Below are 27,222 nucleotides of genomic sequence, written 5' to 3' on the forward strand. Positions count from 1 at the left end.
ATTTTCCTGCATGTAGTTATGATTTTTTCCAGAAGTCCGACAAAATCACCTATATAAGTAGGGTATCATTATAATCGTATGGACCTACAGAATAATGATAAGGTGTCATTTTTACCGAAATATGTACTGCGTAGAAACGGAATATAAGCATCATATGGAATTTTATGTGCCAAATTTAAAGAGCTATGATTTTAGAAGGTGATGAGGAAAAAATAAAAATGCAAAAACGGAGAAACCCTGCGTCCTTAAGGGGTTAAAGATGTTTTAGTAAGCCAATTAGTTTTTATTTTTTCTTTGTATTGATTGGAGCCTAATTCGCTGGCTGAGGTTTTATTTCGTCTATAAGAGAATAAGGGGCCATTTTTTGCTGTCTCTACAAGATCTGGATCAGCTTCAATAATTCCCGGTATTCTCGGAAAGCATTTTGGATTTTATGATCCTTGTCAGAATGTTTGAAAGAGAAGACAAATCTTTTCTTTGACTGATTCCGTCTTTTTTCTTAAACAGATCAGATCTGTTTATATTTTTAGCTCTTTCATACGCAGTAAGTTTGGATGTTTTGGGGTAACCCCTGGATAAGTCCTCAGCTTGTAGAATAAATTATTAATCCTACGTAACCTAATGAATTGGCCATAAGATATTGTATTCTTGACATGTGGGGGGGGGGGTGGTAGCTCCTATAGTGTAAGAGAGCTTTAGTTGCGGAAGGTTTTCTATAATTACATGTAATAATTTCACCGTTTTCACCTCCACCCGCACATCAAGAAAATCAACTTCAGTACCTCCATAAATAGAAGTGAATGTTAAACTCATTATCATTTAACCCCTTAAGGACTGAACCCTTTTTCACCTTAAAGGGGTACTCCGGTGAAAACCTTTTTTCTTTTAAATCAACTGGTGGCAGAAAGTTAAACATATTTGTAAATTATTTCTATTTAAAAAATCTTAATCCTTCCAGTACTTATTAGCTGCTGAATGCTACAGAGGAAATTCCTTTCTTTTTGGAACACAGATGACATCACGAGCACAGTGCTCTCTGCTGACATCTCTGTCCATTTTAGCAACCATGCATAGCAGATGTATGCTAAGGGCAGCATGGTGGCTCAGTGGTTAGCACTGCTGCCTTGGAGTGCTGGGGACTTGGGTTCAAATCCCACTGAGGACAACAATAAATAAAGCGTTGTTATTATTATAATAACGTCAGCAGAGAGAACTGTGGTTGTGATGTCATCAGAGAGCATTCCAAAAAGAAATGAATTTCCTCTGTAGTATTCAGCAGCTAATAAGTACAGGAAGGATTACGATTTTTTAATAGAAGTAATTTACAAATATGTTTAACTTTCTGCCACCAGTTGATTTAAGAGAAAAAAGGTTTTCACCGGAGTACCCCTTTAAGGACTGAGCCCTTTTTTTGCATTTCTGACCACCGTCACTTTATTAAAGGGGTTATCCAGGAAAAAACTTTTTTTTTATATATCAGCTGGCTCCAGAAAGTTAAACAGATTTGTAAATTATTCTATTAAAAATCTTAACCCTTTCAGTACTTATGAGCTTCTGAAGTTAAGGTTGTTCTTTTCTGTCTAAGTGCTCTCTGATGACACGTGTCTCGGGAACCGCCCAGTTTAGAAGCAAATTCCCATAGCAAACCTCTGCTAAACTGGGCGGTTCCGGAGACACGTGTCATCAGAGAACACTTAGACAGAAAAGAACAACCTTAACTTCAGAAGCTCATAAGTACTGAAAGGATTAAGATTTTTTAATAGAAGTAATTTACAAATCTGTTTAACTTTCAAGAGCCAGTTGATATATAAAAAAAAAGTTTTTTCCTGGATAACCCCTTTAATAACTCTAAGATGCTTTTACCTTTTATTCTGATTCTGAGATAGTTTTTTCGTTACTTGCATCCTCCCTTGGTGAAAAATCCCAAAATTTCATGAAAAGTTAGCATTTTTCTAACTTTGAAACTCTCTGCTTGTAAGGAAAATGGATATTCCAAATACATAATATATATTGATTCACAAATACAATATGTCTACTTTGTGTTGACATCATAAAATGGACATATTTGTACTTTTTGAAGACATTAGAGGGCTTCAAAGTAGAGCAGCAATTTTCAAAAATTTCATGAAAATTGCAAAATCTGAAGGGACAGATGTTACAGAACTACAACTCCCAGCATGCCTGGGCAGTCTAGGCATGCTGAGAGTTGTAGTTTTGCAACATTGGAAGGGCTACCGTTTGGGCACCACTGTAATAGTGGTCTCCAAACTGTGACCCTCCAGATGTTGCAAAACTATAACTCCCAGCATGCCCAGACAGCCTTTGGCTTTCTGGGCATGCTGGGAGTTGCAGTTTGGCAACCACTGGGAATGCAGCAGTAAAGATCGCTTACTGCCACCTTCCTTGATGCTCCGCGCCGTCGCCTCCCTACCTGCGCCACTAATCTCCGCTGATGTCACCGACGATCGGCGGTCCCCAGCGCATCTTCTCCCCTCGTTCTGCCTGACATCCAGGGGTGGGCAGAGCGGGGGGTTTCCATGGCAACCTCCGGCTTCAACTGCCATTGGTCAGCGCTCATTTCTGACCAATGGCAGGGGATAGGAGGAGGCTGCAGCACTGCAACCTCGCTCCTATCCCTTAGGATGATCGGGGCGGGATTGGTAAAAAAAAATCATTGGGAGCGGGCGGGAGTGGGATTGAACAACCAGTTCCGCGCAGGCTCTAGTTCCCGGTTTAGGTTGTATTGTGTCTGTAGTCACTGACTGTGTTATGCAGCTGTCCTCACTCTGTATACATCATGCTGTGCTGAATGGGATTTTGTCATAGACTTCCATGGTCTGTACTTACACTGTACGGCTCTTTACTCACTTTTTAGGAAAATAAGTTTAAATTTAAAAAAAAACGGAGTAAAAGATAACACTATGTTATACATACCGACCGTACCAACCTGATCTATGAGGAGAACAAGTCAATTTTACTGCACATAACATGATTGCTAGGACTCTGTCACTGCCGGGACTCTGCTATTGATACAGCCTGTCTATGGTCGGCTCTAATGGATCAATGCAGTAAATACTGTACTGATCTGTATGAGCAATCCAATGACTGCTCATACAAGTCCTATAGAGGGACCAAAAAGTGTTAATAAAAAAAAAATGTCAAAAGATTTAAATTAACCCCTCCAATAATATTACCACTTTTTTGTTGTAAAAATGTGAAGCTATTTTTGTTGTAATTGTTTTTAAAAAGTAGTAAAGCGTAACAAAAACTATGCAAATTAGATATCGCTGTGATCGTATGGACCTGACTTATATTTTAATGCACAGTTAATACAATGTAAGATCAGTCCCACAAAAAACAAGCTCTAAAATGCAGTGTAGATGGGAAAATAAAATTATTATTGCTATGAGGAGCGGAGGAAAAAATGAAACCACAAAAACTTAAATATCCTGGGTTGTTAAGGGGTTAATACTGATAAGAAAATCTGTGTTATTCTCTGCAGATTCTTGTAGCAGGAGATCAGAGGAGAATCTTCTATCTTCAGATTATAAAGCAGATGATGATATCACACAAGATACATATGAAGAACATTCCATTATCCCAGATACACCCTCAGCCCTTCACAGCCAAGATCTGTCATCTCATCCTTATATACAGGTCCTGTCTTCTCACTCATCACAGGATGTTCAGCAAAATAAAAGCCACAGAAGGGGTGTTGGACATCAGCAAGCTCATACAGTATATAAACCATATTCATGTTCAGAATGTTGGAAATGTTATACTTCTAAATTCGATCTTGTTGTACATCAAAGAACTCACACAGGAGATAAGCCATTTTCATGCTCAGAATGTGGGAAATGTTTTACTTTTAAATCAAGTCTTGTTACACATCAAAGAACTCACACAGGAGAGAAGCCATTTTCATGTTCAGAATGTGGAAAATGTTTTACTGTGAAGCCACATCTTGTTAAACATAAAAGAACTCACACAGGGGAGAAACCATTTTCATGTGCAGAATGTGGGAAATGTTTTTCCCAAAAATCAAGTCTTGCTAAACATGAAATAACTCACACAGAGGTGAAGCCATTTTCATGTTCAGAATGTGGAAAATGTTTTACTGTGAAGTCATATCTTGTTAAACATCAAAGAACTCACACAGGGGAGAAACCATTTTCATGTGCAGAATGTGGGAAATGTTTCTCTCAAAAATCAATTCTTGTTCAGCATGAAAGAACTCACACAGAGGAGAAACCATTTTCATGTTTAGAATGTGGGAAATGTTTCTCTCAAAAATCAAATCTTATTCAACATGAAAGAATTCACACAGGAGAGAAGCCATTTTCATGTTCAGAATGTGGAAAATGTTTTAATGTGAAATCAAGTCTTCTTAAACATCAAAGAACTCACACAGGGGAGAAACCATTTTCATGTGCAGAGTGTGGGAAATGTTTTAATGTGAAATCAAGTCTTCTTAAACATCAAAGAACTCACACAGGGGAGAAGCCATTTTCATGTTCAGAATGTGGAAAATGTTTTACTGACAAATCAAGTCTTGTTAAACATCAAAGAACTCACACAGGGGAGAAGCCGTTTTCATGCTCAGAATGTGGAAAATGTTTTACTGAGAAATCAAGTCTTGTTAAACATCAAAGAACTCACACAGGGGAGAAGCCATTTTCATGCTCAGAATGTGGGAAATGTTTTACTAAGAAATTACATCTTGTTCAACATAAAAGAACTCACACAGGGGAGAATCAATTTTCATGTTCAGAATGTAGAAAGTGTTTTAATGTGAAATCAAGTCTTGTTAGACATCAAAGAACTCACACAGGGGAGAAGCCATTTTCATGTTTAGAATGTGGGAAATGTTTTGCTCTGAAATCACATCTTGTTAGACATCTAAGAATTCACACAGGGGAGAAGCCATTTTCATGTTTAGAATGTGGTAAATATTTTACTTACAAATCAAGTCTTGATAGACATCTAAGAACTCACACAGGGGAGAAGCCAATTCAGAGCAATAAATGATGCAGATAACATCTATATATTCACCATGTACATAGGATATCTGACATTTATACATATATCATATACTGCATCTCCAAACTTGTTACCAATTGTTAATAAAAGTTTTCTTTCTTATATGATTTATTATTCTTATATTCATCTCCGCACACTGGACTTATAATAAATGTAATATTGTCCCTGACGTTGTATATAGGGAATGTAACGCGTCAGTGTTGTCCCCGCCCCCTTCTCATTATGATTATAGAGACTTTAACTCAAGGCATCAGACAGGATCCGCGCGTCTCCCTTGAAGATTGTCTCTTCTGAACATAAGACGCTGCAGATACTTTTATTTATCACAAACCCTAGACCAGCGTTTCCCGTCTTGACGTCTATTTTCGGTCTCAGATCATAAAATCCATTTTTCTATATGAGAAGTCGTCAATATCTCAGCGTCCCCCGGGTTCAGTAAACATCGGTGTAATTCTTTTCCTAACTATTTCTTTTTTTCTTGTTCTTTTTTTTTTTCGTAGACTTTGTTTGTAATTCATTATTGTTATGTAACAATTTGTCATTTTCTTTTTTTTTTGTTAACAATAAAAGAAATAATGTGGAATTTATTTTTTATTTTTTTTAAACTCAGAAATTGGAAGGAGGATAAAAAAGGTCCCGCCAACAATATATTATGATGGACTCGAGGGCACATTATACATACAGCTCTACTGTGTACACATACAGCTCAGCTACATGTACATTACACATATACAGCTCTACTGTGTACACATACAGCTCAGCTACATGTACATTACACATATACAGCTCTACTGTGTACACATACAGCTCAGCTACATGTACATTACACATATACAGCTCTACTGTGTACACATACAGCTCAGCTACATGCACATTACACACATACAGCTCTACTGTGTACACATACAGCTCAGCTACATGTACATTACACACATACAGCTCTACTGTGTACACATACAGCTCAGCTACATGTACATTACACATATACAGCTCTACTGTGTACACATACAGCTCAGCTACACGCACATTACACATATACAGCTCTTCTGTGTACACATACAGCTCAGCTACATGTACATTACACATATACAGCTCAACTGTGTACACATACAGCTCAGCTACATGTACATTACACATATACAGCTCTACTGTGTACACATACAGCTCAGCTACATGTACATTACACATATACAGCTCTACTGTGTACACATACAGCTCAGCTACATGTACATTACAGATATACAGCTCTACTGTGTACACATACAGCTCAGCTACATGTACATTACACATATACAGCACTACTGTGTACACATACAGCTCAGCTACATGTACATTACACATATACAGCTCTACTGTGTACACATACAGCTCAGCTACATGTACATTACACATATACAGCTCTACTGTGTACACATACAGCTCAGCTACATGTACATTACACATATACAGCTCTACTGTGTACACATACAGCTCAGCTACATGTACATTACACATATACAGCTCTACTGTGTACACATACAGCTCAGCTACATGCACATTACACATAGACAGCTCTACTGTGTACACATACAGCTCAGCTACATGTACATTACACATATACAGCTCTACTGTACACATACAGCTCAGCTACATGTACATTACACATATACAGCTCTACTGTGTACACATACAGCTCAGCTACATGTACATTACACATAAACAGCTCTACTGTGTACACATACAGCTCAGCTACATGCACATTACACATATACAGCTCTACTGTGTACACATACAACTCAGCTACATGTACATTACACATATACAGCTCTACTGTGTACACATACAGCTCAGCTACATGTACATTACACACAGCTCTACTGTGTACACATACAGCTCAGCTACATGCACATTACACATATACAGCTCTACTGTGTACACATACAACTCAGCTACATGTACATTACACATATACAGCTCTACTGTGTACACATACAGCTCAGCTACATGCACATTACACATATACAGCTCTACTGTGTACACATACAGCTCAGCTACATGCACATTACACATATACAGCTCTACTGTGTACACATACAGCTCAGCTACATGTACAGTACACATATATACAGCTCTACTGTGTACACATACAGCTCATGTACATTACACATATACAGCACTACTGTGTACACATACAGCTCAGCTACATGCACATTACACATATACAGCTCTGTGTACACATACAGCTCAGCTACATTACACATATACAGCTCTACTGTTTACACATACAGCTCAGCTACATGTACATTACACATATACAGCTCTACTGTGTACACATACAGCTCAGCTACATGCACATTACACATATACAGCTCTACTGTGTACACATACAGCTCAGCTACATGGACATTACACATATACAGCTCTACTGTGTACACATACAGCTCAGCTACATGGACATTACACATATACAGCTCTACTGTGTACACATACAGCTCAGCTACATGCACATTACACATATACAGCTCTACTGTGTACACATACAGCTCAGCTACATGTACATTACACATATACAGCTCTACTGTGTACACATACAGCTCAGCTACATGTACATTACACATATACAGCTCTACTGTGTACACATACAGCTCAGCTACATGTACATTATACATATAAAGCTCTACTGTGTACACATACAGCTCAGCTACATGCACATTACACATATACAGCTCTACTGTGTACACATACAGCTCAGCTACATGCACATTACACATATACAGCTCTACTGTGTACACATACAGCTCAGCTACATATACATTACACATATACAGCTCTACTGTGTACACATACAGCTCAGCTACATGTACATTACACATATACAGCTCTACTGTGTACACATACAGCTCAGCTACATGTACATTACACATATACAGCTCTACTGTGTACACATACAGCTCAGCTACATGCACATTACACATACACAGCTCTACTGTGTACACATACAGCTCAGCTACATGTACATTACACATATACAGCTCTACTGTGTACACATACAGCTCAGCTACATGTACATTACACATATACAGCTCTACTGTACACATACAGCTCAGCTACATGTACATTACACATATACAGATCTACTGGCTATATATACAGCTCAGCTACATGCACATTACACATACACAGCTCTACTGTGTACACATACAGCTCAGCTACATGCACATTACACATATACAGCTCTACTGTGTACACATACAGCTCAGCTACATGCACATTACACATATACAGCTCTGCTGTGTACACATACAGCTCAGCTACATGTGCATTACACATATACAGCTCTACTGTGTACACATACAGCTCAGCTACATGCACATTACACATATACAGCACTACTGTGTACACATACAGCTCAGCTACATGTACATTACACATATACAGCTCTACTGTGTACACATACAGCTCAGCTACATGTACATTACACATATACAGCTCTACTGTGTACACATACAGCTCAGCTACATGTACATTACACATATACAGCTCTACTGTGTACACATACAGCTCAGCTACATGTACATTACACATATACAGCTCTACTGTGTACACATACAGCTCAGCTACATGTACATTACACATATACAGCACTACTGTGTACACATACAGCTCAGCTACATGTACATTACACATATACAGCACTACTGTGTACACATACAGCTCAGCTACATGCACATTACACATATACAGCTCTACTGTGTACACATACAGCTCAGCTACATGTACATTACACATATACAGCTCTACTGTGTACACATACAGCTCAGCTACATGTACATTACACATATACAGCTCTACTGTGTACACATACAGCTCAGCTACATGCACATTACACATATACAGCTCTACTGTGTACACATACAGCTCAGCTACATGCGCATTACACATATACAGCTCTACTGTGTACACATACAGCTCAGCTACATGCACATTACACATATACAGCTCTACTGTGTACACATACAGCTCAGCTACATGCGCATTACACATATACAGCTCTACTGTGTACACATACAGCTCAGCTACATGCGCATTACACATATACAGCTCTACTGTGTACACATACAGCTCAGCTACATGTACATTACACATACACAGCTCTACTGTGTACACATACAGCTCAGCTACATGTACATTACACATATACAGCTCTACTGTGTACACATACAGCTCAGCTACATGTACATTACACATATACAGCTCTACTGTGTACACATACAGCTCAGCTACATGCACATTACACATATACAGCTCTACTGTGTACACATACAGCTCAGCTATATGTACATTACACATATACAGCACTACTGTGTACACATACAGCTCAGCTACATGTACATTACACATATACAGCTCTACTGTGTACACATACAGCTCAGCTACATGCACATTACACATATACAGCTCTACTGTGTACACATACAGCTCAGCTACATGTACATTACACATATACAGCTCTACTGTGTACACATACAGCTCAGCTACATGTACATTACACATATACGACTCTACTGTGTACACATACAGCTCAGCTACATGTACATTACACATATACAGCTCTACTGTGTACACATACAGCTCAGCTACATGTACATTACACATATACAGCTCAGCTACATGTACATTACACATATACAGCTCTACTGTGTACACATACAGCTCAGCTACATGCACATTACACACAGCTCTGCTGCAGACATATATAACACACACATACACAGCTCTGCACCACGCACATCACACACACACAGCTCTGCTGCATACACATAACTTCAGCTCATCCAGCAGCGATCACAACCAGCACAGCAGAGTCCTGCATACACTGAGCAGATGAGCCTAGAGCAGCAGCCCCTGATCATGTGACTCCTCCTCCTCCATGTGACTGATCACATGACGGTGACATCATCGCAGGTCCTGTAAGCACACGGCTCCTGTACAGATACAGGTAGGTGTGTGCGGTCACCATCAGATGAGGATTATTGGGGATGTTTATTATTAACCCTTACTGACGCAGTATACATGTATGTCCAGTGCCAGCTAATGACGGTCATCAACACGAATCCAGTAGATCCTGCGATCAAAATAATCTCGGGGTCCCGATCAGCTGACACAACCGCTAGAGAGGTGACACTGCTGGGACATTATACAGTAATGGAGGGGTCTGGTGATGACTGGAGAGGTGACACTGCTGGGACATTATACAGTAATGGAGGGGTCTGGTGATGACTGGAGAGGTGACACTGCTGGGACATTATACAGTAATGGAGGGGTCTGGTGATGACTGGAGAGGTGACACTGCTGGGACATTATACAGTAATGGAGGGGTCTGGTGATGACTGGAGAGGTGACACTGCTGGGAATGCTGGGACATTATACAGTAATGGAGGGGTCTGGTGATGACTGGAGAGGTGACACTGCTGGGACATTATACAGTAATGGAGGGGTCTGGTGATGACTGGAGAGGTGACACTGCTGGGACATTATATAGTAATGGAGGGGTCTGGTGATGACTGGAGAGGTGACACTGCTGGGACATTATACAGTTATGGAGGGGTTTGGTGATGACTGGAGAGGTGACACTGCTGGGACATTATACAGTAATGGAGGGGTCTGGTGATGACTGGAGAGGTGACACTGCTGGGACAATATACAGTAATGGAGAGGTCTGGTGATGACTGGATAGGTGACACTGCTGGGACATTATACAGTAATGGAGGGGTCTGGTGATGACTGGAGAGGTGACACTGCTGGGACATTATACAGTAATGGAGGGGTCTGGTGATGACTGGAGAGGTGACACTGCTGGGACATTATACAGTAATGGAGGGGTCTGGTGATGACTGGAGAGGTGACACTGCTGGGACATTATACAGTAATGGAGGGGTCTGGTGATGACTGGAGAGGTGACACTGCTGGGACATTATACAGTAATGGAGGGGTCTGGTGATGACTGGAGAGGTGACACTGCTGGGACATTATACAGTAATGGAGGGGTCTGGTGATGACTGGAGAGGTGACACTGCTGGGAATGCTGGGACATTATACAGTAATGGAGGGGTCTGGTGATGACTGGAGAGGTGACACTGCTGGGACATTATACAGTAATGGAGGGGTCTGGTGATGACTGGAGAGGTGACACTGCTGGGACATTATACAGTAATGGAGGGGTCTGGTGATGACTGGAGAGGTGACACTGCTGGAACATTATACAGTAATGGAGGGGTCTGGTGATGACTGGAGAGTTGACACTGCTGGGACATTATACAGTAATGGGGGGGTCTGGTGATGACTGGAGAGGTGACACTGCTGGGACATTATATAGTAATGGAGGGGTCTGGTGATGACTGGAGAGGTGACACTGCTGGGACATTATACAGTAATGGAGGGGTCTGGTGATGACTGGAGAGGTGACACTGTTGGGACATTATACAGTAATGGAGGGGTCTGGTGATGACTGGAGAGGTGACACTGCTGGGACATTATACAGTAATGGAGGGGTCTGGTGATGACTGGAGAGGTGACACTGCTGGGACATTATACAGTAATGGAGGGGTCTGGTGATGACTGGAGAGGTGACCCTGCTGGGACATTATACAGTAATGGAGGGGTCTGGTGATGACTGGAGAGGTGACACTGCTGGGACATTATACAGTAATGGAGGGGTCTGGTGATGACTGGAGTGGTGACACTGCTGGGAATGCTGGGACATTATACAGTAATGGAGGGGTCTGGTGATGACTGGAGAGGTGACACTGCTGAGACATTATACAGTAATGGAGGGGTCTGGTGATGACTGGAGAGGTGACCCTGCTGGGACATTATACAGTAATGGAGGGGTCTGGTGATGACTGGAGAGGTGACACTGCTGGGACATTATACAGTAATGGAGGGGTCTGGTGATGACTGGAGAGGTGACACTGCTGGGACATTATACAGTAATGGGGGGGACTGGTGATAACTGGAGAGGTGACACTGCTGGGACATTATACAGTAATGGAGGGGTCTGGTGATGACTGGAGAGGTGACACTGCTGGGACATTATACAGTAATTGAGAGGTCTGGTGATGACTGGAGAGGTGACACTGCTGGGACATTATACAGTAATGGAGGGGTCTGGTGATGACTGGAGAGGTGACACTGCTGGGAATGCTGGGACATTATACAGTAATGGAGGGGTCTGGTGATGACTGGAGAGGTGACACTGCTGGGACATTATACAGTAATGGGGGGGACTGGTGATAACTGGAGAGGTGACACTGCTGGGACATTATACAGTAATGGAGGGGTCTGGTGATGACTGGAGAGGTGACACTGCTGGGACATTATACAGTAATGGAGGGGTCTGGTGCTGACTGGAGAGTTGACACTGCTGGGACATTATACAGTAATGGAGGGGTCTGGTGATGACTGGAGAGGTGACACTGCTGGGACATTATACAGTAATGGAGGGGTCTGGTGCTGACTGGAGAGTTGACACTGCTGGGACATTATACAGTAATGGAGGGGTCTGGTGATGACTGGAGAGGTGACACTGCTGGGACATTATACAGTAATGGAGGGGTCTGGTGATGACTGGAGAGGTGACCCTGCTGGGACATTATACAGTAATGAAGGGGTCTGGTGATGACTGGAGAGGTGACACTGCTGGGACATTATACAGTAATGGAGGGGTCTGGTGATGACTGGAGAGGTGACACTGCTGGGACATTATACAGTAATGGAGGGGTCTGGTGATGACTGGAGAGGTGACCCTGCTGGGACATTATACAGTAATGGAGGGGTCTGGTGATGACTGGAGAGGTGACACTGCTGGGACATTATACAGTAATGGAGGGGTCTGGTGATGACTGGAGAGGTGACACTGCTGGGACATTATACAGTAATGGAGGGGTCTGGTGATGACTGGAGAGGTGACACTGCTGGGAATGCTGGGACATTATACAGTAATGGAGGGGTCTGGTGATGTCTGGAGAGGTGACACTGCTGGGACATTATACAGTAATAGAGGGGTCTGGTGATGACTGGAGAGTTGACACTGCTGGGACATTATACAGTAATGGAGGGGTCTGGTGATGACTGGAGAGGTGACACTGCTGGGACATTATACAGTAATGGAGGGGTCTGGTGATGACTGGAGAGGTGACACTGCTGGGACATTATACAGTAATGGAGGGGTCTGGTGATGACTGGAGAGGTGACACTGCTGGGACATTATACAGTAATGGAGGGGTCTGGTGATGACTGGAGAGGTGACACTGCTGGGACATTATACAGTAATGGAGGGGTCTGGTGATGACTGGAGAGGTGACACTGCTGGGACATTATACAATAATGGAGGGGTCTGGTGATGACTGGAGAGGTGACACTGCTGGGACATTATACAATAATGGAGGGGTCTGGTGATGACTGGAGAGGTGACACTGCTGGGACATTATACAGTAATGGAGGGGTCTGGTGATGACTGGAGAGGTGACACTGCTGGGAATGCTGGGACATTATACAGTAATGGAGGGGTCTGGTGATGTCTGGAGAGGTGACACTGCTGGGACATTATACAGTAATGGAGGGGTCTGGTGATGACTGGAGAGGTGACACTGCTGGGACATTATACAGTAATGGAGGGGTCTGGTGATGACTGGAGAGGTGACACTGCTGGGACATTATACAGTAATGGAGGGGTCTGGTGATGACTGTAGAGTTGACACTGCTGGGACATTATACAGTAATGGAGGGGTCTGGTGATGACTGGAGAGGTGACACTGCTGGGACATTATACAGTAATGGAGGGGTCTGGTGATGACTGGAGAGGTGACCCTGCTGGGACATTATACAGTAATGAAGGGGTCTGGTGATGACTGGAGAGGTGACACTGCTGGGACAGTATACAGTAATGGAGGGGTCTGGTGATGACTGGAGAGGTGACACTGCTGGGACATTATACAGTAATGGAGGGGTCTGGTGATGACTGGAGAGGTGACACTGCTGGGACATTATACAGTAATGGAGGGGTCTGGGGATGACTGGAGAGGTGACACTGCTGGGACATTATACAGTAATGGAGGGGTCTGGTGATGACTGGAGAGGTGACACTGCTGGGACATTATACAGTAATGGAGGGGTCTGGTGATGACTGGAGAGGTGACACTGCTGGGACATTATACAGTAATGGAGGGGTCTGGTGATGACTGGAGAGGTGACACTGCTGTGACATTATACAGTAATGGAGGGGTCTGGTGATGACTGGAGAGGTGACACTGCTGGGACATTATACAGTAATGGAGGGGTCTGGTGATGACTGGAGAGATGACACTGCTGGGAATGCTGGGACATTATACAGTAATGGAGGGGTCTGGTGATGTCTGGAGAGGTGACACTGCTGGGACATTATACAGTAATGGAGGGGTCTGGTGATGACTGGAGAGTTGACACTGCTGGGACATTATACAGTAATGGAGGGGTCTGGTGATGACTGGAGAGTTGACACTGCTGGGACATTATACAGTAATGGAGGGGTCTGGTGATGACTGGAGAGGTGACACTGCTGGGACATTATACAGTAATGGAGGGGTCTGGTGATGACTGGAGAGGTGACACTGCTGGGAATGCTGGGACATAATACAGTAATGGAGGAGTCCGGTGATGACTGGAGAGGTGACACTGCTGGGACATTATACAGTAATGGAGGGGTCTGGTGATGACTGGAGAGGTGACACTGCTGGGACATTATACAGTAATGGAGGGGTCTGGTGATGACTGGAGAGGTGACACTGCTGGGAATGCTGGGACATTATACAGTAACACCACTGGAGGGGTCGGGGTGATGACTGTATCATTATGTGTCAGGTTCCTATAAGGTGTCAGGACGTGGCGGTCTATTTCTCCATGGAGGAGTGGGAGTATGTAGAAGGACACAAGGATCAGGTCATGATGGAGGATCAGCAGCCCCTCACATCACCAGGTAATAGACATGACTATATAAACACGTCCTCTCATTATTTGTATGTAAAGAATGAATTCAGTCTCTGTATGTGTTCCCTACAGTCAGATCCAGTAAGAGAACAGCACCAGAGAGGTGTCCCTGTCCTTTTGCTGAACAGTGTAAGGATGACATTACTACAGGGAAATATCTGGTCTCTATTAATGCTACAGACATAAAGGAAGAAGAAGAGACAGATGTGAGCGGTAATGAGCAGTATAAGGAGGACATTCCTACAGGGAAAGATCAGAACAATATTAATGCTACAGACATAAAGGAAGAAGAAGAGACAGATGTGAGCAGTGTTAAGCAGTATAAGGAGAACATTCCTACAGAGAAAGATCTGATCTATAATAAAGCTACAGACATAAAGGAAGAAGAAGTGACAGATGTGAGCAGTGATGAGCAGTATAAGGAGAACATTCGTAAAGGGAAAGATCTGATCCATATTAATGCTACAGACATCAAAGAAGAAGAAACAGATGTCGGCGGTGATGAGCAGTATAAGGAGGACATTTCCACAGAGAAAGATCTGATCAATATTAATGCTCCAGACATAATAGTCAAAGTAGAAGAGACAGATGTGAGCGGTGATGAGCAGTGTAAGGAGGACATTTCCACAGAGAAAGATCTGATCAATATTAATGCTCCAGACATAATAGTAAAAGTAGAAGAAGAGACAGATGTGAGCGGTGATGAGCAGTGTAAGGAGGACATTTCTACTGGTAACCACCCTGGTAAGTAGTGACCACTAAATATAGAGAAGGGTCACAGATTCTATTCAGTTACCAGCTAAAATAATTGTTTGTGTATTCGTTAAGCTCTGTGTCCTGTTAGTCTTTCCTACATTAGGTAAAATGCAAACTAATATGAAACTAGAGAATGGTATAGAAAACAATAAGACATATACCAGATAACACGATACACAACATGGAAACATATACCAGATAATACAATACACAACATGGAGATATATACCAGATAACACAAAACACAACATGGAGACAAATACCAGATAACACAATACACAACATGGAGACATATACCAGATAACACAATACACAACATGGAGACATATACCAGATAACACAATACACAACATGGAGACATATACCAGATAACACAATACACAACATGGAGATATATACCAGATAACACAATACACAACATGGAGACATATACCAGATAACACAGTACACAACATGGAGACATCTACCAGATAACACAATACACAACATGGAGATATACACCAGATAACACAATACACAACATGGAGACATCTACCAGATAACACAATACACAACATGGAGACATATACCAGATAACACAATACACAACATGGAGATATATACCAGATAACACAATACACAACATGGAGACATATATCAGATAACACAATACACAACATGGAGACATATACCAGATAACACAATACACAACATGGAGACATATATACCAGATAACACAATACACAACATGGAGACATATACCGGATAACACAATACACAACATGGAGACATATACCAGATAACACAATACACAACATGGAGACATATATCAGATAACACAATACACAACATGGAGACATATACCAGATAACACAATACACAACATGGAGACATATATACCAGATAACACAATACACAACATGGAGACATATACCAGATAACACAATACACAACATGGAGACATATATACCAGATAACACAATACACAACATGGAGACATATACCAGATAACACAATACACAACATGGAGACATATACCAGATAACACAATACACAACATGGAGCCATATACCAGATAACACAATACACAACATGGGGACATTTACCAGATAACACAATACACAACATGGAGCCATATACCAGATAACACATTACACAACATGGAGACAAATACCAGATAACACAATACACAACATGGAGACATATACCAGATAACACAATACACAACATGGAGACATATACCAGATAACACAATACACAACATGGAGACATATACCAGATAACACAATACACAACATGGAGACATATACCAGATAACACGATACACAACATGGAGATATATACCAGATAATACAATACACAACATGGAGACATATATACCAGATAACACAATACACAACATGGAGACATATACCAGATAATACAATACACAACATGGAGACATATATCAGATAACACAATACACAACATGGAGACATATACCAGATAATACAATACACAACATGGAGACATATATACCAGATAACACAATACACAACATGGAGACATATACCAGATAATACAATACACAACATGGAGACATATATCAGATAACACAATACACAACATGGAGACATATACCAGATAACACAATACACAACATGGAGACATATATACCAGATAACACAATACACAACATGGAGACATATACCAGATAACACAATACACAACATGGAGACATATATACCAGATAACACAATACACAACATGGAGACATATACCAGATAACACACTACACAACATGGAGACATATACCAGATAATACAATACACAACATGGAGACATATACCAGATATCACACTACACAACATGGAGACATATACCAGATAATACAATACACAACATGGAGACATATACCAGATAACACATTACACAACATGGAGACATATACCAGATAACACAATACACAACATGGAGACATATACCAGATAATACAATACACAACATGGAGACATATACCAGATAACACATTACACAACATGGAGACATATACCAGATAACACAATACACAACATGGAGACATATACCAGATAACACAAAACACAACATGGAGACATATACCAGATAACACAATACACAACATGGAGACATATACCAGATAACACAGTACACAACATGGAGACATATACCAGATAACACAATACACAACATGGAGACATATACCAGATAACACAATACACAACATGGAGACATATACCAGATAACACAATACACAACATGGAGACATATACCAGACAACACAATGCACAACATGGAGACATATACCAGATAACACAATACACAACATGGAGACATATACCAGATAACACAATACACAACATGGAGACATATACCAGATAGCACATTACACAACATGGAGACATATACCAGATAACACAATACACAACATGGAGACATATACCAGATAACACAATACACAACACGGAGACATATACCAGATAACACAATACACAACATGGAGACATATACCAGATAACACAATACACAACATGGAGACATATACCAGATAACACAATACACAACATGGAGACATATACCAGATAACACAATACACAACATGGAGACATATACCAGATAACACAATACACAACATGGAGACATATACCAGATAACACAATACACAACATGGAGACATATACCAGATAACACAATACACAACATGGAGACATATACCAGATAACACAATACACAACATGGAGACATATACTCCGCTCCACTACTTGCTTCTCAGCAGACAAGAACAACTCAGCTGTTATTAACAAGCAGCACTGTTTTTCCCTGGCTACCGTCTAATTCACCAGCCTCTTCCCTGCTGGGCCCTGGCTATTTAATCTGCTTTAGTTCTGTGAAGCTCTGCCCTTGTGTATTCTCTGATCTCCATGCATGCTCCTGTTGTTCATTATTGTGATGACCAATGTAGGACCCTGGACTATCTGACATCCACTCTGGTTCCTGATCCTGGTCCTGACTTCTGACTATGCTGTTTTCCTTTCTCCTGACTTGGGCTTTTCCTTATTACCTACTTTGGGTCCTGATCCCTGGCTGTTTGTCTGACCAGGTCCCTGGATTCTTCTATTGTTATTTTTGTATTTTCATTATTATAATACAGGTGATTTGTTCTGCACTATCATCTCCATCTGGTTTTGTGGTTCCTGACATTACACAAGGGCCATGAATCCGGATGATGCAGACAATCCACCAGCACCAAACATTTTCACTATAATGGATCTGCAGGATCAGAGGATTGAGCAATTGGCACTTGTAATGCAGACGCTTTAGAATTGTACGTCTCCCCTAGAGCCTCCTGTGCCTCAACCGGCAGCCACATACGCTCCTGCTCCAGCAACTATTTCTGCTGCCATAGAAGCCATTGCCTCCTGTGGGTTTACTGGATCTGCCCCGCTTCCCCAGCATTATGGGGGCGATCCTAATGAATGTAGAGGCTCCCTGAACCAAGTGGGCATTTATCTGGAAATGGTCCCGTAGTCCTGTCCTAATGATAGAAGTAAGGTAGGATTCCTGATCCCCTCCTTACTGATAACGCTCTATCCCGGGTGAATCCTCTTTGGAGACTGATAAATGTATTATCTACGACTACAGAGACATTTCATCTCCCTGTCCGTTCTCCGTCTGCGGCAGAGCAGCGAATGTCCATGTAACAGGGGATGAGAACTGTGGCCAAGAATTCAATAGAGTTGTGTATTGTAGCAGCAGAAGTGTGCTGGGATAAGGAAGCGCTGGTGGACACGTTCTCTCGTGGACTCTCCAATATTATACAAGATGAGATTGTGGTCAGAGATCTCGAGGAGATATTGTCTTTCACCATCCTAATTGACACTCCCATGCCTCCCTCACCACCCCATGCCTCCCTCACCACCCCATGCCTCCCTCACCACCCCATGCCCCCCTCGCGTCCCATGCCCCCCCTCACCTCCCATGCCTCCCTCACCTCCCATGCCTCATCACCTCCCATAGAGAAAAGAAAAGACACAAAAGCGCTCCTATGTGCAGGATCCGGGATTACATGTAAAGGTAATAAGTAGAAATCGGTTATGCTAACCTTATACGGTTGTGCAAAAGTAAGGCACAACACTCATGAAGGCATAGGTGATGTTTCGGCTGCTGCAGGCTTCCCACGGTTGGCGTGTAACAATAGACAGAACGGGATTCACAGACAGTATGGAAGGTCTCCCCGTGCTTGCCGGTAGTCGATGTCAAGATATACAGTAGCAAACTGGATGTAAGATAATTAAACTATGTTTATTATACGCGACGCATTTCTGGGCTGGGTCAGCCCTTTCTTCAGGCGTAGTAAAACAAATTACACATAGGAAATAAATAGGATCAGAGCGGAACGTCATATCACCGGACATGACGTGCCGCAAGGAAGTACACCTGAACAAGTAAAAGGAAATAACAATAAAACAGTAACACAATATACAAATATAGCAAATAATTATACAGTAGTTCTTTCAATTGTCTCATTAAGACCCTCAGGGTATAAAGAATTGATTTAGAAAATCCAGTATGACTCTCTATTAATTAGTTCCTGGAATCTATTATGATGTTGAATAGGGATAGACCCAATCACACAAATTGACATGCCACTGATGTTACTCGCATGACAATTAGCAACATGCCGAGATACACTATGCAGTTGGAACTTAGTGGATATATTGTGACGATGTTTATTTAGCCGGGCTCTTAAAGTCTGTACAGTTCGCCCTACGTACTGTATTCCATAGGAACAAGTGAGGAGATATATTACATACAAAGATGCACATGTATGGAACTGTTTCATTGTAAAACATTCGCCTGTTGATTTAGATTTAAAAAAAAATGTATTCCTATTTTGGGAAATAAATTGCAGCACAGGCATCTCGATTTTCCACATCGGAATGTGCCAATTTTTTGGCACACTCCAGTGTTGACCTTTTCCTGTTTAGTTTGGTATAAGGAACTGATGCGGCTGGGAGCCGAATGGTTCCGCAGAGTTTTTGCTCTCCAAAATGTGATGCCAGGATTTTTTGGGAGTATACCTTTTAGAACAGGGTCAGAAATAAGAACTGACCAATGTTTGTGCATAATTTTTCTAATATTGTCAGTTCCTGAACTGTAATTAGTGATCAAATAACATTTTCTGTCCTTATTTTCTACAACAGATGACTCTGAAGAAATAGCAGCATTACTTTCTCTTTGTACTCTTTTTTTCTACTTAGTGTCAACTAGCTCATTTTGTGAGACTGTGCTAACTTTCTGGAAAGTATTCTTTAAAATCTTCTTCGGATAGCCCTTTTCTAAAAAACGATCATGTAAAATCAATGATTGTGCCTTAAATTTTTCATCAGAACTACAGTTTTTTTTTAAATACACTGGTATTGGCCAAATGGGATATTATTAACCCACTTGGGATAATGGCAACTAGAATACTCCAGGAGACTATTCACGTCAACTTTCTTAAAATGTGTTTTGATCTGTATTTTACTCAGGGAATTTTTAAAAACCTCTAAATCAAGGAAAACCATATTTGTTTTAGAAAAATTAGGGATAAAAATCAAACCCCAATGATTGTCATTAAGGTGCTTAACAAAATTCACTGCGTCAGCTTCACTGCCTATCCATATAATAAATAAATCGTCTATAAAACGGCGATAAAATGGTATATGTGCACCATACCAACGGGACTGTGTGATAAATAGGGACTCGAAACGCCCCATATACAAATTAGCATAACTGGGGGCGAATCGAGTCCCCATCGCACAGCCCCGCCGCTGATGGTACACAGAGTTGCCGAAGGTAAAACATTGTTTTGTAGAATAAATAAAATAGATTCCAATAAAAATTCAGACTGAGAATCAGAGTCAAGAAAAAAACGTACAGAACTCAGACCCTTGTCCTCCAAAATATTGGAGTACAAAGCACTCACATCAAGTGTTAAAAAATTTTAATTGGCAGGAAGAGATAAGGATTGTAGCTCCGCAATTAATTGTGTGGAATCTTTCAAATATGCTGGGAGCTCAAAAACATATTTTTGCAAGTAGAGGTCAACATAATGTGACAAATGACTAGTTATTGCACCTATCCCAGAAATTATTGGTCTCCCAGGAGGTCGTTTTTCGTCTTTATGGAACTTTGGGAGGTAGTAAAAGATTGGGGTTTGGTAATTCTTCACTTGTAAAAACTTTTTTTCCTGTTTATTTAAAATGTTTAAATCCGTAGCTTTTGATAGAAGTTGTTTGTAATTAATTAAAATATTTGGTGAAGGATCCGCATCTAAAAGACTATAATAATTCTCGTCTGATAAGATGTGGAGAGCTTCATATATATAATCGTGGCGGTCTGGAAGTACTGTACCACCCCCCTTATCAGCTGGACGGATAATCAGGGAATCATCGTTTTTTAGAGTATAAAGTGCTTTTCTTTCCTCTTTTCATAGATTATCTAAATAATTTGTAATCAGAATTTCATTTATTTTCCTAAAATCCTGAGATACTAACGCATAAATAGTCTCAATATAGTTGCCTTTAGAAGATATAGGATAAAAATTAGATTTAGCATAGATGTCCGCGTGTTTAACCCCTTAAGGACCGGGGGGTTTTCCGTTTTTGCATTTTCGTTTTTTGCTCCTTGCCTTTAAAAAATCATAACTCTTTCAAATTTGCACCTAAAAATCCATATGATGGCTTATTTTTTGCGCCACCAATTCTACTTTGTAATGACGTCAGTCATTTTGCCCAAAAATCTACGGTGAAGCGGGAAAAAAAATCATTGTGCGACAAAATTGAAAAAAAAACGCTGTTTTGTAACTTTTGGGGGCTTCCGTTTCTACGTAGTACATTTTTCGGAAAAAATGACACCTGATATTTATTCTGTAGGTCCATACGATTAAAATGATCCCCTACTTATATAGGTTTGATTTTGTCGGACTTCTGGAAAAAATCATAACTACATGCAGGAAAATTAATACGTTTAAAATTGTCATCTTCTGACCCCTATAACTTTTTTATTTTTCCGCGTATGGGGCGGTATGAGCGCTCATTTTTTGCGCCGTGATCTGAAATTTTTAAGGGTACCATTTTTGCATTGATAGGACTTATTGATCGCTTTTTATTCATTTTTAAATGATATAAAAAGTGACCAAAAATGCACTATTTTGGACTTTGGAATTTTTTTGCGCGCACGCCATTGACCGAGCGGTTTAATTAATGATATATTTTTTTAATTCGGACATTTCCGCACGCGGTGATACCATATATGTTTATTTTTATTTACACTGTGTTTTTTTTCTATTGGAAAAGGGGGGTGATTCAAACTTTTAATAGGGGAGGAGTTAAATGATCTTTATTCACTTTTTTTTCACTTTTTCTTTGCAGTGTTATAGGTCCCATAGGGACCTATAACACTGCACACACTGATCTATGTTGATCACTGGTTTCTCATAAGAAACCAGTGATCAACGATTCTGCCGCATGACTGCTCATGCCTGGATCTCAGGCACTGAGCAGTCATTCGGCGATCGGACAGAGAGGAGGCAGGAAGGGGCCCTCCCGCTGTCCTGTCACCTGTTCGGGATGCCGCGATTAGCCGCGGCTATCCCGAACAGTCCGACTGAGCTAGCCGGGAACTTTCACTTTTAGCCGCGCAGCTCAGCTCGGCGATCAGCAGCCGGGATCAGCCGTGCATGACACGGGCATCGCTCCGATGCCCGCGGTTATGCACAGGACGTAAATGTACGTCCTGGTGCGTTAAGTACCACCTCACCAGGACGTACATTTACGTCCTGCGTCCTTAAGGGGTTCAACGTGAACACTTTTTTGTGTATCAATTAGGATTCATATTTGTTTAGTCTGGTCGTTAAAATACGATCAAACCTCACAAACTCAATAAACGGTTTAAATAATGAGAGTTTCTCCCTCAATACCATAGCTTTGGAGGAGTACATGGAGACAAGCGCTTGCCGCTTGGTGAGAATACGGGTCAACATCTCTGTTGAGCATTACTCCATAAACTCCTCCCATTCATCGGAAAAACTCTTACCATCTTTAAAGGAAGATTCAAAAGGCAAGCGGAGACCCCTAGGGGCTACCTTTTCATGTAAATATAGATTTAAAAAAGATACATCAATACTGTGTTGAATTTCCCACTTACATACTTTCTCAAAATCAAAAAATGTCTCTGTTAAAAGTTTTAGATCAGATGCAGAAATGTTTGCAGCTGAAGGGGTGGGGACCGACAAGTTCAGGGTTACACCCAAAAGCTGCGTTATCAAACAGTCTCGCTTCTCAGAACGGTCTTTATAAAATTCCATGCTTCACACAAATAACGCACAGTCTGATTACAGTTCAAGTGTTATAAGTCAAATGATACGTCACCAAACTGGAAAGAGACGGGTCCAAAACAGGTGCTGCTCTGTGTAGATGTCCTCAATTTGTAGCACAATGGAGCACTGGGTCTGTGAACACCAATTAACTAGAGAAAAGAAAAGACACAAAAGCGCTCCTATGTGCAGGACCCAGGATTACATGTAAATGTAATAAGTAGAAATCGGTTATGCTAACCTTATACGGTTGTGCAAAAGTAAGGCAAAACACTCATGAAGGCATAGGTGATGTTTCGGCTGCTGCAGGCTTCCCACGTATAATAGACAGAACGGGATTCACAGACGGTATTAATAGAGAGTCATACTGGATTTTCAAAATCAATTCTTTATACCCTGAGGGTCTTAATGAGACAATTGAAAGAACTACTGTATAATTATTTGCTATATTTGTATATTGTCTTACTGTTTTATTGTTATTTCCTTTTACTTGTTCAGGTGTACTTCCTTGCGGCACGTCATGTCCGGTGATATGACGTTCCGCTCTTATCCTATTTATTTCCTATGTGTAATTTGTTTTACTACGCCTGAAGAAAGGGCTGACCCAGCCCAGAAACGCGTTGTGTACAATAAACATAGTTTAAATATCTTACATCCAGTTTGCTACTGTGTATCTTGACATTGACTACCGGCAAGTGTGGGGAGACCTTCCATACCGTCTGTGAATCCCGTTCTGTCATCACCTCCCATGCCTCCCTCACCTCCTATGCCTCCCTCACCTCTCATGCCTCCCTCACACCCCATGCCTCCCTCACCTCCCATGCCATCCCTCACCCCCATGTTTCCCTCACCCCCCATGCCTCCCTCACCTTCCATGCCTCCCTCACCCCCCATGCCTCCCACACCTCCCATGCCATCCCTCACCCCCATGTTTCCCTCACCCCCCATGTCTCCCTCACCTTCCATGCCTCCCTCACCCCCCCCCATGCCTCCCTCACCTCCCATGCCATCCCTCACCCCCATGTTTCCCTCACCCCCCATGTCTCCCTCACCTCCCATGCCTCCCTCACCTCCCATGCCTCCCTCACCTCCCATGCCTCCCCTCACCTCCCATGCCTCCCTCACCCCCCATGCCTCCCTCACCTCCCATGCCTCCCCTCACCTCCCATGCCTCCCCTCACCTCCCATGCCTCCCCTCACCTCCCATGTCTCCCTCACCTCCCATGCCTCCCTCACCTCCCATGCCTCCCTCACCTCCCATGCCATCCCTCACCCCCATGTCTCCCTCACCCCCCATGTCTCCCTCACCTTAATTTTTTTGTAAAATTTTTAAACTTTTTGTTGTAATTGCTATTAAAAAGCAGTAAAGCATAAAGAAAACGATGCAAATTAGATATCGTTGTGATCGTATTCACCTGAAAAACTATTTTACCAAACACTGAATGAAGGGTGTCATAACAACGAAACATCGGTTCCACAAAAAAAAGCTCTCAAACGGCTCCGTAGATTTAAAAATAAGAGTTATGACTTTTAGGAGAGGAGAAAAAATTAAAAGCTAAATTTAAATTTTCTGGGTTGTTAAGTGGTTAATACTAAAAAAGAAAATCTGTGTTATTCTTGGCAGATTCTTGTACCAGGAGATCAGAGGAGAATCTTATATCTTCAGATTATAAAGCAGATGATGATATCACACAAGATACATATGAAGAACATTCCATTATCCCAGATACACCCTCAGCCCTTCACAGCCAAGATCTGTCATCTCATCCTTATATACAGGTCCTGTCTTCTCAGTCATCACAGGATGTTCAGCAAAATAAAAGCCACAGAAGGGGTGTTGGACATGTAAGAGATCATACAGGAAAGAAACCATATTCATGCTCAGAATGTGGGAAATGTTTTACTGAGAAATCAATTCTTGTTCAACATCAAAGATCTCACACAGGAGAGAAGCCATTTTCATGCTCAGAATGTGGAAAATGTTTTACTTACAAATCAAATCTTGTTCAACATCAAAGAATTCACACAGGGGACAAGCCATTTTCATGCTCAGAATGTGGAAAATGTTTTACTTACAAATCAAATCTTCTTCAACATCAAAGAACTCACACGGGAGAAAAGCCATTTTCATGTACAGAATGTGAGAAATGTTTTAGTGAGAAACCACAGCTTGTTATACATCAAAGAATTCACACAGGGGAAAAGCCATTTTCATGTTCAGAATGTAGAAAGTGTTTTACTGACAAATCAAGTGTTCTTAGACATCAAAGAACTCACACAGGGGAGAAGCCATTTTCATGTGTAGAATGTGGGAAATGTTTTAATAACAAATCATATCTTGTTCACCATTACAGAACTCACACAGGGGAAAAGCCATTTTCATGTTCAGAATGTAGGAAATGTTTTACTGAGAAAGCAACACTTAAAAAACATCTAAGAATTCACACAGGAGAGAAGCCAATTCAGAGCAATAAATGATGCAGATAACACATCTATATATTATCCATGTACATAGGATATCTGACATTTATACATATATCATATACTGCATCTCCAAACTTGTTACCAATTGTTAATAAAAGTTTTCTTTCTTATATGATTTATTATTCTTATATTCATCTCCGCACACTGGACTTATAATAAATGTAATATTGTCCCTGACGTTGTATATAGGGAATGTAACGCGTCAGTGTTGTCCCCGCCCCCTTCTCATTATGATTATAGAGACTTTAATTCAAGGCATCAGACAGGATCCGCGCGTCTCCCTTGAAGATCGTCTCTTCTGAACATAAGACGCTGCAGATACTTTTATTTATCACAAACCCTAGACCAGCGTTTCCCGTCTTGACGTCTATTTTCGCTCTCAGATCTTAAAATCTATTTTTCTATATGAGAAGTCGTCAATATCTCAGCGTCCCCCGGGTTCAGTAAACATTGGTGTAATTCTTTTCCTAACTATTTCTTCTTTTTTGTTCTTTTTCTATAGAGTTTATTTGTAATTCATTGTTGTTATGTAACAATTTTTCTTTATTTTTGTTAGGGGGAATTTTTTTTTCTGTTAACCGGTTGCCGTCTAAGGACGAGCCAGC

At 41.3% G+C, this 27,222-nt stretch overlaps 1 protein-coding gene and 1 long non-coding RNA gene across 2 annotated transcripts in view; both read left to right on the plus strand.

Moving 5' to 3' along the window:
* The window catches only part of LOC130298183 (zinc finger protein 420-like), a 79,224-nt gene extending 52,271 nt beyond the window's left edge, over positions 1–26,953 (plus strand). The window contains exons 7-8 of the mRNA XM_056551092.1: positions 3,503–4,981; positions 25,977–26,953. Of these exons, the coding sequence (XP_056407067.1) occupies positions 3,503–4,981; positions 25,977–26,611 (2,114 nt within the window). The 3' untranslated portion in view covers positions 26,612–26,953. The remainder of the gene's footprint in view (positions 1–3,502; positions 4,982–25,976) is intronic.
* Positions 10,031–15,136, plus strand: LOC130298201 (uncharacterized). The gene is made up of 3 exons (XR_008849750.1): positions 10,031–10,197; positions 14,917–15,031; positions 15,119–15,136. It is a non-coding gene; the product is annotated as an uncharacterized LOC130298201 (long non-coding RNA).
* Positions 26,954–27,222: the final 269 nt, after the last annotated feature.

The sequence above is a fragment of the Hyla sarda genome (assembly GCF_029499605.1).
Source record: "Hyla sarda isolate aHylSar1 chromosome 1 unlocalized genomic scaffold, aHylSar1.hap1 SUPER_1_unloc_4, whole genome shotgun sequence".
Taxonomy (NCBI): domain Eukaryota; kingdom Metazoa; phylum Chordata; class Amphibia; order Anura; family Hylidae; genus Hyla; species Hyla sarda.